The sequence below is a fragment of the Habropoda laboriosa genome, unplaced genomic scaffold, assembly GCF_001263275.1.
Source record: "Habropoda laboriosa isolate 0110345459 unplaced genomic scaffold, ASM126327v1 scaffold243, whole genome shotgun sequence".
Lineage (NCBI taxonomy): Eukaryota > Metazoa > Arthropoda > Insecta > Hymenoptera > Apidae > Habropoda > Habropoda laboriosa.
Window position 1 is genome coordinate 488,464 of NW_017100433.1, and position 16,143 is coordinate 504,606.

General features: G+C 51.0%; 1 protein-coding gene across 3 annotated transcripts in view; it reads left to right on the forward strand.

Annotated features, from left to right (window-relative positions):
* The window catches only part of LOC108575892 (protein bric-a-brac 1-like), a 118,319-nt gene extending 104,808 nt beyond the window's left edge, over positions 1-13,511 (forward strand). The window contains exons 2-6 of one of the 3 annotated variants that reach the window (XM_017938819.1): positions 8,202-8,259; positions 11,229-11,409; positions 12,121-12,206; positions 12,445-12,684; positions 12,763-13,511. In XM_017938819.1, the coding sequence (XP_017794308.1) occupies positions 8,202-8,259; positions 11,229-11,409; positions 12,121-12,206; positions 12,445-12,684; positions 12,763-13,292 (1,095 nt within the window). In that variant the 3' untranslated portion in view covers positions 13,293-13,511. Of the gene's footprint in view, positions 1-8,201; positions 8,260-8,967; positions 9,587-11,228; positions 11,410-12,120; positions 12,207-12,444; positions 12,685-12,762 lie in introns of those variants that run through there. The other 2 variants (XM_017938820.1, XM_017938821.1) reach the window with 2 other exon arrangements.
* Positions 13,512-16,143: the final 2,632 nt, after the last annotated feature.

A 16,143-nucleotide genomic window follows, 5' to 3' on the forward strand; every position in this document is an offset into this window, starting at 1 on the left:
GCGTTCACGCCGGCAAAACGAAACCGAAGCCGATTACTCGCGAACGCGCAATCCACCTCCTCGTCTTCTATGCACCCCCCGGCTCCCCTTTCGTAAGGTTGATCGCCTTAAGGATGTCGAAGGCTCTGGGCGTGTCGGTTGGGAAAATCGCGAAAAGAACGGGATCGAAAGAAACGGAGGAAAAGAGGAAGTGGAGGAGTGGCGACGAGGAGTGGCAGCGGGGCCAGAGGTGCGCGGAGAGGGACAAGTGGCGGGAGGATAGGGTAAGAGAGAAACGCGATATAAAGTGCAATCAAACATCGATCGCGCGATGCAGGGACCTCTTTCCTCTTGGTAGAGGTACCTACGTGCGTATCGAATGCATACCATGGGGTTGCATCGCGCATGCATGCGAGACCCTGTGTTTGTGTTTCGAGGGGAAACGTTACTACCCCCGGCGAGCGACCAAGGAATCGATAGCCCGCGTAACCGAGGCACAAGCACGTACGAATAATGCTCGAGCCTATCCTCTAACCGCTAAGTCGATCGAAACCGTTTCGCCGTTCGAATCCCCGACCTAACTGGCCATCTCGCTCGGCAAAACGATTGCTCCCTTAAAACGGCACGCTCTAAGATCTGGTGAAATTTTCCAAGGTGAAAACACCGGCGCGGCCCTTTTCTCCAAGGGACGGATGGCATCGAGTGCCCTTCGAGGGCGATCGGAACGTCGATGGAGCGGGATAAGCGAATCGGGGGCTTGAATACCGTGTCAGTGATGCGGCACCAATTAGTATCACCGAGGAACGACAACGCGGTCGGGAAAAATCTTCCTCCTCTCTCTCTCTCTGTGCTCGTTTTTCGCTCCCCAAGGGCTCGAGAGTTAATCGCGTTATTTCCGACGACTTGGCGCGATCTAGAGGAAAAAGCGGCGAGAGACGTCGCGCCCACGCCACTGACGCGCACCACCGTTGCCTGCCCTTTGTGTCCTTCGTTTGTCGCTTTTCTTTCGCAATTTCTCTCTCGGCACGAGCCACGCGATTTCCGATACTATTTTTCCCTCTCTCCTCTCTCTCTCTCTCTCTCTGCTTTGTTTCCGGATGAAGAATAAAGAATCGGTGTTGGTTGGTTGGTTGGCGTTGCTCTTTGTCTCTCGGCGGTGATCCTTGTTACCGCCGCGCGTGTCGCCGGGCGAAAATCGGCCGGAGCCGGGATGCCGCCCGAAGAGAATTCGAAAAAAGGCGCGTAATTATGCGGGCTTATAGAGTTCTCGCGTGATCGATCGACGCGGCTCGGAGCGGCTCGGAGCGGCGCGGAGTAAGGCCGTGGAATATGACGGTTGGGCTCGAGGCACGCGGTAAGAGAAGCATAGAACATTCATGAGGATGGAATTACGTTGCCTCCACGGTGACTTTTGTTCTCGACTCTTTAATCGCGGTACCCACTCTGCTAAAAAATATATATACTCACTCGCCGGAGGGCAACGTCCTCGTCCGGTGATGAATTTAGAAGTCCACCCCTCGCGCCCGCTACCCTTTTTCGCGACCCTCTCCCACTCCCCTCTACAAACAGATGCATCCGTTTCGCCGAAATTAATAACGAATCCACGGTTCTAATCCCTCCCTCTCTCCAAACGACTGTCTATTCAAACTTGCCTCGTAGGTATTTTCCTTAGGTGAAATAATGCGAATTTATCGTCTCGAATAATAGCCCTCGAAGGAGAACGTTCAAAGTTCCAAGTACACGGCGCCGCTTGTAACGCTTATAACGCTTATAACGCTTATCGCGATGAAATCCAATCATCGTCGCGCTGGTGGAAGCTCGTCGAGGGAGGAGAACGACAGCGACGACAGCCGGCAACTTGGCTCGAGAACGAGGTTAGAATAATTCGAAACGAATTAGTTTTTGTCCAATTAATCGGCTGGATTAATCCAATCGATTTGGATTGAATCGAGTCGCGGCACACCGCATTAAATTAAATCTGTCCGACGATATTGCCGGGACGTCGTGCTTTTAATCGGCTCGAACTGGAATCGGGCACGGTAATTGCGTCGCGATCTTACGCGTTTCTCAACTCGGAATATCCCCTATCCGAAAAGTACCAAGAGTGACTTCACTTTCCTCGAAAGGTCGGTGAACTCGAGCAAGAGAGAAAAAAGATGCGGCACGTCGATGAGCACGAATGAACAATTTCGACGGATTTCGAAACGAACAGGATAATCTACGTTGCAGTAGAATCTGGCTTGAAATTTTCATAAGCGACCGTCTCTACTTGGATGCATCATCAATCGTGGCATTATTTTTCCGAGGTCGGCTGCATATAATTCATGCGACAAAAGGGTTACGGAGCACGGTGATCCCTCTCCGCCTCGAGAAACTAACAACAAGGGTGACGTGTCCGTATAGATGGAAGAAGGGTAATTTATAAAACAGGCGTTCGTGCGATGCATTCTCTCGTAAATAAAAAAACACTTTTCGTCTGTGACCAGTTTGCTCGCTGTAAGATATAAAGGATGAACGGAGGAAAGAAAAACTCGCCTAAACACCGTTCCCCACCTGGCCGTTTTCTTTCCGCACACCGCCTCTGTAAACTTGCTGTGGAAATTTGGTTAACTCGCGAGTAGACACGGAACAAAGTGAAACGCGCGCGTTGCTCGCGGTTGTAAAAAAAGACGAATCGTCGACGATGATAATTCGGCGTTAGGTTCGGAGCGATCGGGACGGTATTAAACGGTTATGACACACGACTCCGGCGGGATCCAGCGAGAATCGCGCTGGTTAGACCCGAAAATAGCAGCAACCGTTATTGTTGAGTTTAGCGAAACCGGGGTTTAAATATCTACCGGATGTTTGGCGTGTATATCACTTGGTAAATTTAAAGTTTACGGTCGTTCGCGCCGCTCTTCTCCGTTCTCCTCCCCTAGCCCTCCCCTTCTTCCCCCGTTCGCTCCGTACTCCCACAGGTCCTTTTTTTTCTTCCTCTCCTTTCACGGAATAGACCGTATTATATCTTCTTTCTCGCCGCCTTTGTTTTCTTTGCGTTACCAGCGTAATCTTCCATTGTGTCTTCGATTCGCTCTCTTATTTATCTTAATTATCGTCGGGGGCCGGGTACCTCTGTGTTTGATCGGAGGAGGCTCGTTTAGCTGTTGCTCGGCTTCCGCTTTCGGAACAACGTTCTGCTTTTCGAGCATCTTTCGGAGCACGACTCTTTCTCTCGTCCTCGTGGTGGCGTCAACCCTCCTTAACATCGACTCGTCTCCTCTCTCCCTTTGTTTGCACTCCTTACCCGCGTATTTTTATAGTACACACTTTGTTCACGAGCACTCTTTGGTTTCTCCCGGCCACCGCGCCGTTTTCTTCGCCCGTTTATACGTTTGCAGAGATACGTCGGACTAGTGTCGGACTTTAGTCGTACACACGCATCGACGCACACGCGGACAGTTTGGAGCGGAAGGAAGAAAATTTTTGAAATTTACGAGGATCCCGTGGGATCGGTTAATCCCCGATAGCAGCCAGCAGAGCCAGCAGAGCCAGCGCCGTAGCCAGCCGGCGTAGCAGCTCGACAGAGCAGCTTTCGCGGCTCGTAAAGTATCGTTTAGATGTCGCGAGGTCCACGCGCGGATTTCGAGAGCACCCGTTGTGCAGGATTTCAGACCGGCTCCGCCAATGGCAAATCTTGTACTATACAAACCCCGGTATATCTATGTGGAAGGTACACGACTCTAATACATAGTTCAGTACTCTATCTACATACGTGCGAGCTAACATCGCGCTAACTCCGCTCTCTGGCCAGCTCGACCTACCTTCCTCTCTCTCTCCCTCCCTCCCTCCCTCTCTTCCCCCCTTCAGCCCGTTTAGCCCACCCTCCTTTCTCTTCGCCGTTCTGCCGTACGCCGCTCTACTCCGCTCTACTCCGCTTTGCACTGCTCCACATCCTCCCCCTAGGCATCGTCGCCGGCCGGGTATATACACGTTTCTATCCCTATTCCTAACGGCGGCACAGGCATCGAACACACCCCGCGATCCGGCCGAAGAGACAGGGAGCGTGGTGGTTCATCGGGACACGCGTGACTGCGTGCCTGTACGCGTACGCGCGCGCGCGCGTGTGTGTGCGTGCTCGTTCGCCGACCACCGACGTTGCTTGCGGCTTAGCACGGCTCGACACATTATTCAACGGATAATCCATTCCTTATATATTAAAGCCTGAGAATGATCTATCGTCCCGATAGATCGGCGAACGGGAAATTACCAGAAATCTCTCGCCGTCCGTCCGTTCTTTCTTTCTACCTTTTCTCTCTCGATCGTACGGGAGAATCGCACGAGGCTCGGCACCAGTCGTTTCGCGAGGCCACTCAACTTCGCTGAAATAATATACACACGGAAGACGTATTTATACCGGCTGGATTCAGCAGCAGCCGTTATCTTTGGCTCGCGAGGAGTCAAGAACACCGGAAGAAAGACGAGAGAGAGAGAGAGGGGACGAAAATCTGGTTGGCGGTCGGTTGTTCTCGTCGACTTCACGGCTCGCATATAACCGAATCGATTTAAAAGCGGCACACTCTCCGATCCCGTTTCCGTTCCAACTGGGAAAAAGCTGTACGGTCTGAATCGCTGTCGAATAGGGTAAGTCGAATCGCGGACGAAATCGGATACGCGGCTAAACGCTTTAGAGAAAGTTCGCGTTAAATTCCAGTGACAGAGCCGCGCTCTGGGGGGGTGATCGAAGAGGGTCGGTGGGTGGGTGAGGATGAAGAGGGTAGAGTGTGGGGCGGCGTTTCGCTGGAAACCAATATATTTCGTCGCGTCCACGCGACTATTCGAGAGGAGGATTTATCTGGACGATCGGTCCTATCGAGCGCAGCCCGTACGTGACTACCTGTAGAGTCCCGCTCGAAATAAAACGGAACGACGAAAAAGCAGTGACCGGCAAAGAGCGCGAGAGACTCGTGAAAACGAGCAAAACGGCTCGGCCAGAACGCTCGGGGGTTGACGGGAGGGAGAGAAGGGAGGGAACGGTTGCTCGTTGAACGACGACAGTCCGCCGGCACCGGGTCGCGTACACAAATAAACCGACTCGCTAAAAAGCGCGTCGTCGCTCCCAATCGAACAGGACGCGATTCGTTAAGTGATAATGACGAGTCAACGCGTCAACAGGACCGCTGTCCTTCTCCCTCCGCCGACATCTCGATTACCTCTGTAAATTGTAAACAATTTAAACTGCCCGCCCAAACTTGGCCGTGTTCCCTCCGCGCTCACGCCTGTGTGTTATTCTCTACTTTAAACCGGTGTAAATTGGTTCGGTGGAAAGTTGACGGAGTAAGGACTCTCTTTTAGCACGTTCGGGCTGAACGGTTTTGAAAAAGGAGAAAGAGAAAAAAAACGTTGACAGCGAGTGAACGACCCCGTTTCACCAGCGAAATTCACAAGGTAACGTTTCTTGCGGTAGGATAAGTGTATTTTTGGCGTATTCGACGCGTCGCGACGCGCAACGTTAAGTGACGTGTACAGACTGGGATATACATGCAGAACGATTTAAACGTTGCCAAGCGATTGTAAACTGATTTCATTTATTCGGCCGACTGTTGGTTGGCAAGACGTTAAACAAAATGTACCTGTCACTTTCCACTCTTGGAGAAGTGTACGTAGCTACACGGAGACTCGGAAACCTTCCGAAGGTATTTCATTTTTTCCAATTGCCTGACATTTCTTATCAACTTTTATCCAATTTACGAAAGTTCAAATAAATTTTGCACCATGACAAAATAATGAAAACCGCGAGCCCTGAAAAAATAGCGGATAAATTTAACACAAGTCCGAGCAGTATAGCCGTGAAAATGAAATGATCGAAAACGCAATATAGATGGAAAAACCGAAAAATGACGCTGTGTCGCCTGAGAAATCCGCGTTGCAAAGTGAACTGGGTTTAATTGGTACACGGGGCTTGAGAAATTTCGTAGCCGTGCAATTTGCCGACTCAAGTCGGCGGATTTCGAACTATATTTTAGGTGAACTGTCCGGATACGGATTCTATCCCAGCCTGTACGCCAGTTGACGCCGCGATTCCGATGTTTTCCACGCATCCCGCGTACCGATGAATAAAATACACCGTTGTTTGTGTTCGCTTACGCGTGACCGGTGACAGAGAGAGAGAGAGAGAGAGAGAGTTGCGACTATCGGTAGAATAGTTTGTACGCGCGATATCGGTGAATAAAATACGAAGGCGCGTGTGTGCGTGAGAGGATAACACAGGCTGCGTGCGCGCAGATTCGCGACCCGCAAATGTTTTTGCGCGTTCCTACGACAATTAACGCGCTTGCCCGACACCCTCTCCCCTTCTTTTCCCCTCTATCGCCACGTTCGCCACGTGCGCTCCGCTACAATTTCGTCCTCGTCCATCGCGTTTTCCTTCCAGCTGGCGGCGAATCGACCGACGAACGATGGATCGAGAAAGAAGGGAGGAAGGGTCCTGTCCCCCCGCTTACCCTTTCCCCCCGATCCTCCTCCTCCGACCGCGTTCCCTCTTCCGACGTTAATTTAGACGAATTTCATTAGAACAAACGAACTTTGCTAATCCGCGCTAATCTGATTAGAAATTTGCCGTGGCTGGCGCAGCGTGGGGCGTCTGTGGCACCGGTGAAGGAGAGAACGAGCCTGCTCTCGCCGACTTCGTCCTCGTCCCTTCGCTCGCGTTCGCTCAAATCCCCCTGCATACATCCACTCTCTTTCTCTCTCCTCGCCTTCCGACGCCTATCCATTTCGCCCATGCCTATGTCCTTGCCCGGCAAATATTTGCAGGAATTAGCAACGATAGACGACTACCTCGTCGGAAGGTTCGCAGGATTTTCCGTGAGAATGTCCGGGAATTGGAAGCCTTTCCTAATTAGGCCGCGCTCGTCTGCCTCTATTCTCTGACTTTTGTTTATCGCGCTGCTTGGAACGTCGTCGCGTTGCTCCTCCTGAAAAATAAGCCGTGTCTCACGGCCGCCGCGCGAGCGACCAGTTGGCAAAAGTTTCCCTTCCTCGCGGAACAAAGTTTCGCCCGAGGTTTTTCGCGGAAACCGCTACTTAGTAGACACGGGGAAAGTTTCGCGCTTCCATTTGTCACCCGATGCGAGCCCATTTGTAACGTTTGAAGATTGAAACTTTCCCGAAAAATGCTTCCCCATCGGTGTTTCGTCTGGCGGGGGCTTTGCGCCGAACACCGTGTTTAATCTTCTTGCGCCGCGCGAGAAAAGAGGTCCAAGATAGCCGCGCGTCGAAAGTTTAGACAATTCTCAAGTGCGCTTTGAAAAAAACCGATCCATTTGTCCGTGGAAATATTGTACCGCGAGAATAAACCGTTCCACGGTTCGAAGAATGCGACGAGCAATTTTCTCGTTAATGCGACGCGTCGTGTTCAAGGCGCACCCCGAGACAGGCACACACGAGACAATGAAAAATGCACGCGTGACAAGATGCGCGCGCGCGCGATCAACTTGCACTCGTGGCGAACTCGATTTCCCTGTGGTGTGCGCGTCTCGATGCACGCCGTGCCTCGTATTTGCGGTTTTCTCCAGACGCGTGCACGCCTACCCACTTTTTCTCTATCGCCCCGCTCGACATCGCACAAGTCGCGGAATTATTTACTGGTTCGGCGCGGCGTCATCGTGAAAGAACGTCGAACCAATTATCGTTAGCTGATCATACCTAACCTTCCTCCTTCGTTTCGTTCTACCGGAGGTTGACACGAGCGGCGGAGAAGTGGGGAACGAATTTGGTTGAGCTTGGGGAGAAATAGGCGAGGGCAGGGGAAAAAGGGGCGAAAGAGGATCGAGGCGCGTATCCAATGAGGAGCGAAGCCCTTCGACCCTTAAAAATTAATTTGGAAAGTCAGCCGAGTGGTGTGGCTCCTGGAAACGATTGCCGGTATATGAGCGGTCTGGGACCGATCTCTCCGTGGGTATTGCGGCCCGCGTCGGCGGACGAAAACTTTTCAAATGAGCCAACTTTGCGTGTGTCTTGCGCTTTTGCCGCGTCTCGCAACCCCTTTATAGAGACCCGGAAAAACTGGCATATTAGTAAAGTTGTCGACAGAGACGCGAGCTTCTACGAAACCCGCGCGCTCCGAGGGAGGCGGCGAGAGCCCAACATCTTCCGGCCTCCGACGCGTTAGCCCGTATCGCCTTCGCCTTCGCCTGTTCAATTTCATTCGGTGTACTGTATTTCTTTCCTTTCTGTTTCAGGCCAAGTTGTTGGAATCATCCCACGCTTGGCTCGGAGCCTCTACATCGAGTATAGCAGGTAAGTTGTGCGACGCATTCTATCTCTACCTAACGAACCCGGCTGTCTCGGCAGCAGCACATTTCAGGAGATCGTAAATTTCTAATAAGACGGTCGTCGAGCTGCGCATCGGAACGAATTCTATCGAAACAATTCGTTCCAACACATTTTCGCGTCATTTCGGACATCCTTCCCTTGCTTGCCGATTACAAGCCGTATATCGGCAGAAACGGACGTGTCGCGAGAAGAAGAGGGAGGAAAGAAACGGTGAGACGAGGCGGCGGCTCGAAGAGGGAAACGGACCTAGAGGAGAGGGAACAAGCACGGAGAAGGACAGTGGAGGAAAGGAAGGATAAAGCTTGGATGTAGCAAGCGGCCAGTGATTTCACTCACTCACATCCGACACACTCTACCCCGTTTCGTCTTTCTCCGCGTTATCGCGAGCGTATTACACCTTCGATTCGCCTCGCGTCTCATCGTTTCTCCCCTTCTTTCCGACGCTCCTTTCGACCAACGAAAGAGAGAGACGACAAAGTGTTTGGGGGTTGTTAGGGTGGTTGAAAAGCGGGGGGTTGTTCTCTCTCGAGGTATTCCCGGGAAAACGTAGCGGCGAACGGTGTCCGTCGGCCACGCTACGAGCACCAAAGATCGCTCGATCTGGGTTAGGTGCAGAGGCCCAGGGTGTCACGAAAAAAACAAAAAGAGTCGAAATCCCTGACTATTTTCTAGCTGACTATTCTACCCTGCTGAAGCTGAAGGCGCCGACGTGGACACGGCACGATCTCCAGGAAGCGATCGAGGCTGTGGTTACTCAGAAGATGCGGTTCACCCAGGCCTCCACCAAATACGGAATACCGAAAGGCACTCTGTACGACAACATCCTGGGAAAGACGAAGAGAATGATGGTCCTCGAGGAGGCGGGGTTGAACTCGAGCGAGGAAACGGCGGTGCTCGAGTTCTGCTGCGACATCAGCGTCAGCCCGTACAATCGTCGGACGAAAAAGTCCCTGAACGCGATCCTCAACTTCGTCGAGAAACTCAGGCGAAAACGCGATCCTAGCTTTCTCTTTAACGGCCTCTCCGGGTTCCGTTGGTGGTGGGCTTTCTGTAAAAAACACTCGATAGTCTCGCTTTACTTCAACGACGAGAACGAGAACGAGAACGATCAGTGACCTGATCCATCTTCGAGTGCCTTTCTTCCCACGATCGATCCACGATCGGACGGATATCTTTTTCTCACATTCCATGCGCATTCCTCGTTCACCGACGAACCTTTCCTTCTTACTGTTAAGCGGGGCCAATAACCGGCGTTTAGAGTAATAGCAATAATAATAATATATTACGTTACCGCGGCTAACGATTATTCTAGCGATAAGACACACAGTGCCTTTTGCCCGACGTCTTCCACTCGGCCGCCGATTCTCGCGGTCCGTTCGTTGTCCTTTGCCAGCAGTCGTCGAGCCATCCATCGAAATTAGTTGGTAAATTGTCAATTTTACATGGGAAACTTGATCGTTGCCTTTTTACAATTCGTTCGAAGCGTGAATTCCAAGCTTGCTGGAAAAGTTTCGTTTCACCGACATTCCTGCCTTCTTTTTTACAACGGTTAGTTGTGTGTAGTCGAGAAGTGAACTGGCAAAGTGTGGAGGACGAAACTTTTCTAGCAACTTAATATTTGCCGAGGAGCTCTGCTCGAAACGGTTCGACGGCGCGTGTATTATATATTTTTGTACGCGGCGAGAAATTGCTAAAAGAGCGGGACGTTGCAGTTTCTCGTTTTCGATATACTCTGTCTCTCTCTCGCGTGACACGACAGCCGGCAGTAAGTCACCTTTTTCCAACCCCGTTGAATACTCCTCGAGCGGAGAGAGCGCGCGAAACTTTGGGAGATTCCAACGTGGAATCCTGTCGAATTGTTCCGAGACTTTAGCGTTAAGATCGGTGATTTCGTGACTTGGTTTCAATTCGGTTTCGCGCGATTAATCTTAACGGCCTAGAGAGATTCGGGAAGGGAATAGGGAAGAAGGCGTGTGCGCGCGGAGCGATCGATCTATATCGATGCGAGATATCGTTGGCAAGTCTCGCGAAAGACTCGCGGCCCCCGTCGGTACACGCGCACGCGCGCGCTTCTTTCCAATTAATTGTATTAATCGTCAAATTGGAGGATGCTCAATTAAACCCAATAAGTTAACTATTAAATAATCGTTGCGAATTGAGGCCAGCCGTCCGTGGCGCAGCCGGTATTCGAGCGTGTATCGCGCTCGCTCGCGAAGGCAAACGGTTGCGAGCCAGCGATTACCGTTTAACGTTAAGCAAAATATTTTCTATCAACGATCGAGCTTGTTCCGTTACGAACTCTCTCTCTCTCTCTCTCTCTCTCTCTCCTTCTCTCTTCACTCACTCACTCACTCACTCACTGACTCACTCGCTGACTTTTATTTCTTGTAACGATTGTATGCAAACGACAATACAATCGATACGTTTAACGTACACCACACGATGTGTTTAATTCCCCTTGCCTGTTACTCCTACTCGCCCCCGACTCCCCACAATTCTGTTGCCTTTTTCAATAGTTTGTTCGCAGGTACGCTTCGTCCAAGCAGCTACGAAGGAACCTGTGATACTCGCACCTTCGCCCGACTTACCTGCGTCTGGTTACATTTAGCCCATTTATAACGTCGTATGCTTGCATCGTTTCGTCCAATTCTCTTTCGATGCATTTGCCGTTCGGTTACGATAACGCGCGCGCGTCCTGTTACAACTTTGCCCGACTGCGAATCAACTTTTCGATCGGATCGATAAATCGATCACGTACGGACGTAATCGAGGCATTCGGAGCCGATAAAAACGAACGACGAAGAAAAAGAAAGGAAGGATCGAAAGGTTGATCATCGCGACGTGTATAAAACGCTTTACCGATCTTCGAGTTGCGAGGCTTACTAACGCTGTGCTTTTTCTGTTTTCTCTTTTCCACGGGGGGCGTAAACTAGCAGACAGCTACCAGTATCAGCTGCAATCGATGTGGCAGAAGTGCTGGAACACCAATCAAAGCCTGGTGCACAATCTACGCTTTCGCGAGCGTGGTCCGCTCAAGTCTTGGCGACCGGAAACCATGGCGGAGGCGATCTTCAGCGTCCTGAAGGAAGGATTGTCCTTGAGTCAAGCGGCGAGGTAACTAAATTATTTAAACTCGTGGTTGTTTAACCAGACGAATCCGGCCGGGCCGTTTAAGGAAAGTGCTGACGAAGAAATTCATTATTAGCCAGATGGATATTTGTGGCGCGACGGGACAAATGAAACTAAGAAAGTTCATCGGACCGTTGCAATTTTTTATGTAATTTTCCGTTGCTAATTATCCGAGATCGAAGACGGAATTATATCGGTTCGCGAAACCGGTGAATAGAGAGAGAGTTTCACCGTTGTTTTTTTCAACGACTAAACGAAATTAATTCCACCGCGTTACAGCTTGTTGGAACGAACAATTTGCCGTGAAAGTTTCGAGCGATTCGTACGAAACGATTTAGTTGGGAGAATCGCACAAAACTGTAACCTGTGCGCGGTTCGTTCCCTCGATGTACCCAGGTAGTACGTGTATGTAAATGGGTCGAAACAGGGAGAGAAAACAATTGGCCGTGTTGCGTTGCGCCGCGTTGCGCCGCGTTCGGTTCGGACGACCGGTCAACTTAAGAACTTTTACGGCCTGCTCGTAAAACGCGTATCGCACGTTAAAGGTTCTCTTCCTTTGTGCCAATTGGCGGAGAGCGAGGACCGAGGATCGAGGAGCGGTGTGTTCGCGGAACAAACCCGATAATCTTTTATCTTTACGAGATCCATCTCTCTCGGTTCGATCCTTCTCACGTCTTTCCGAATATTCTGTTGCAGGAAATACGACATCCCGTATCCGACGTTCGTGCTGTATGCTAATCGAGTGCACAATATGCTGGGACCGAGCGCCGATGGCGGAGCCGGTGAGTGTTAGTTCCCTTTTTCACTCTAGCCTCGGGATCTTGCCCCGTTTCTCGAGCAAAAATTCACCCAAAATTCCCCGATTCCGTACCAAGGACGAACCTACGTTACCTTTCTTCTTAAGAAAGAACGCGAGGTCGTAACGGTGGTTGTATTGAGAAACGGCGGATCGTCTCGTGCAGTCCACCCGATGCACTCCGTTCCCAAATACTATTCACTCGCTTCTTCTTGCTCGGTCAGATCTACGCCCGAAAGGTAGAGGCAGACCGCAGAGGATTCTGCTGGGCGTGTGGCCGGACGAGCACATTCGCGGGGTGATCCGGGCCGTCGTGTTCCGCGACGGCCACTCTCCGCACATAGTGAAGGAAGAGCCGACTACGATGTACCCGAGTTTGGCCAATTACGCCGCCTGCAACGGACCCGAAGGCGCGGTCAGCCCCGGAGCAGCAGCCGCGGCCGCGGTTGCCGCGGTCGCTCAAGGTAACCACCGCCGATAATTCTACCATTCTTGCCACTGCATACGATACGTAAAATAAAAAGAATTGTTTCTCGGCACAGGACTGCGACATCAGATGTGCAGCATGGTAGCAGCGGCGCACTCGCAACAACACGACATGATGGCGACGAATCTCTCCACGAATCTCTCCTCGAATCTCTCCACGAGTCTCTCGTCGAATCTACAGGCAGCGATGCAGGCTAGCCAGCATCACCACAACAGCAACAGCGGCGTACCTGTAATCGGTAGTAACAACGGGAGCGGAGGCGGAGGCGGGAACAACGGGAATTCGCCTTTAAATTTAGGCCTAGCCAGTCCAGGCTCGGGCGGTCCACCCGAGAGCCCGATGGAGAGTCCTCTGGCGAGCCCTCTCGGTCCGCTAATGGATCCAGGACATATACCGAGTAGCGTAGAAGTCGGAATAGGCGTGAGTGGAATGACGTATAAACCGGCGCGGAGCTTCGTGAGCCCGCGGCCGGAGAATCTGTTCCAAGAGGACATCGCGGACCTCGTGAAGAGTCCGCACGGGCTCAAGGACAAGGACAAAATCCCCGTGAAGCTGGAGCCGTTGACGGATTCGCGTTGCGAATAGTAAGCGAGGCGAGCTGGAGATCGAACGAGCTAATCGTTGCCCGTTGGATGATCGGCCGAACAGCGTCCTACTTCCATCGCGAGAAACCTTTTTCTCTTCGGCTCTTTCTTCGGGAGAACCGATTAATCTCGGCGCCGAGGACGCGCGGTACTTGGACGCGCGGTATTTAGACGCGCGATACGGATTATTCGAACTGCGACGGGACGCGCGGCGGCGGCGGCGGCGGCCCCCCCCCCCCCTCGTCCGTACGTGATGGAAACGTAACGTGAATACGGGACGAATCGATCCCCCACCCCCCGTACACACCGTTTCAGACCTCGAACCGTCCGTATTCCGGGTTATTCGTCCTTGTGGCCACACACCGCGCCGCGCACCATTCAACGAGAGCGAGGTCGCTCTCGAGACTTACAATCAAAACGAGGGGGAGAAAGAAGAAGAAGAAGAAGAAGAAGAAGAAGACGGCGACAAGAAGGAATATAGACGCGTATGTACGGTAGTAGACGATCGATGCTCGATCTTCGACATCCACCTCGAGCGAGAGGAGCTCTCTTCCGGCCTCGAGCATCGATCGCGGTCGCGATCGCTCCACTCTCACTCCGACGCAGCCGCCTATTTTAAGGAAACGTGTTCCGTAGCTAGCTGCTCGATTCGAGCTCGCTTCTTGTCTTCTTGTTGTTCGCGTGGCAGCCATGGCTCCGTTGGCAGAGTTGGGCTGCTGCGCGCTAAACCGTGGAGAAAATCGCGTGGAAACGCACGCGGTCTCTCTCTTACACTCGAGATTTATATATCTACGCATATATACGATAACCGTACGTTTAATATGCCAAATGTATAGTAATTGGCTGGTTAGTGGCCCTCGCGCCACCGGCCACCATTCGCGTCTATCGATCACACCGCCCAACAATCTCGGCGAGATACCTCGACTCGAACGGGATTGCAGAGTTTTCGATCGAGACGCGGCTCGTCGGGACTCGCCGCGGTTCGGAACCAACGTCCGTATAGAGACGCGACCGGAGAGAAAGAAAAAAGAAAACTGTAGTAGCGACGCGATTCAAGTTGCGAATCGAGAGAAAGTATCACCGAATATCATCGATTCGAGAAACGTTGCGCTTCCGTAACAATCGTCAGATGTCCTGCGAGAGCGAACGAGATGTACAAAATTCGCTTGCGAGACTGTTCGTCGAACGAGAAGACGACACTAAAATCTCTACGGAACGGAACGGAATAATGATAAAAGAGAGGAGGAGGAGGAGGAGGAGGAGAAGAAGGAGAAGAAACAAAAAAGTTGTTCGACTCGAGCGAACGCTTTAGCACGCAAAAGGGAGAACAAAACCGATTGCTGTACTTTATTAAGTGTAATGATTGCCTTCCTGCCATATTTGGGGTATGCCAAGTATAAAAATTATAAGGTTTAGAGATTAGGGAACGAAAAAAAAAAAGGAAAAAAGAAATTAAACTACCGCGAAATTCGTTGAATTTGGAACTGGAGAAAATGTCGATAGATGCGTGCGAGTGTGTCGAGATTGCCTGTACCCGTGTTTTGCGAGAGCGTGAAGATGCGAATGCTTTTTTTCGGAAAGATCGTGCTATTTTTCAAAATTTTACATATTACTACGCGTACGACTTTTCGCGAAGGGACCCTCGATCCTCGACAATCGAAGAACGATGCGTGCCGAGTAGTCGTCGCACCGAGCTGTTTTTCCTTTTTGGAACCCTCGACAGTTCTGGTTGGCCAGCACAGGGACGTCGTTTGCCACCAACCAAATTCGAATTTCTTTCGGATGATCCCCGTCTACTCCTCGATCGTTCTTACCGCGAACCGCCGTTCGACAGATTTCGTGCGACGTGTGCGAGAGCGAGAGTTCGTCTCTGACCTAGTCATCCTAGGAACCAGATAGAGGGGAAGACAAAGAGAAAGTGAGATGGAGAGGATGGGGAAGAATGAGAGTGCGAATGGGACCGGAAGAGAAAGAGAGAGAGGGAGGGAGCGCTTGTAACAGAGAGACCGGATCTTTCTAAAAAAAGGAAACACAAAAAAGCAAATTTTTTAAAGTTGGCACACTGGTTCGAGTGACTCTTTGTAAGTGTTAAAAAGTAAACAAAAAAAAAAAAAAATATTCGAAGTGGCCTTCTGTAAGAGGAAAAGACCATCGCTTTTCGCTTTTGCTCGGAAAAAAATGGGGCGTATAGGCTGTTCCGTCGTCGTGTTATCCGTTATCTAGGCAATTTTTTGGAAGAAAAAAAAAAGGAAACATTGTTCTCGCGCCACTCCCGTTAAACGAGAAAGCTTTAAACGGTTTGTACGAAAGTTTCGAGAGGGAATTTCGATTTAGCAAGGTGGAACTATCGGCGATTATAGAAAATTAATTCGGGGAAAAAACTCTAAAACGCGTTATTCTTGATACGAAAGATTTTTGGGCGAAACTTAAAGGGAAAAGAAGAAAAAAGAAGAGATATTCGACGGTCGAGTCGATGATGAGAAGAGAAAGAAAAAAGGTGCTGCCCCGATCGAGCACGTTTTATTTTTCGTGAAAATCGAAAGGACGCGCGCGCACGCGCGCGCGAGAATGAGAGAGAACAAGTGATTAAGGGGAAACGGGATGAAATGGGGGAGGAGGAAAGGGAAAGGGGAAAATACGGTAGATCGCGATTTTAAAAGATTTTATTACGATTTAGGCTTAATGTGTTCAACGAGAAGGTAAATTTGAACGAAACCAGGCGGCAAAGGTGGAGCAAAAGAAATTCGTGAGTCAAAGCGATGGGGGGATGGGGTTGGGGGAGAAAAAAGGTAAAAAGATATATTCAAAGAGCGGCGAACGAAATTGCGAGAAAGAATTAGCGGAAAAGACAC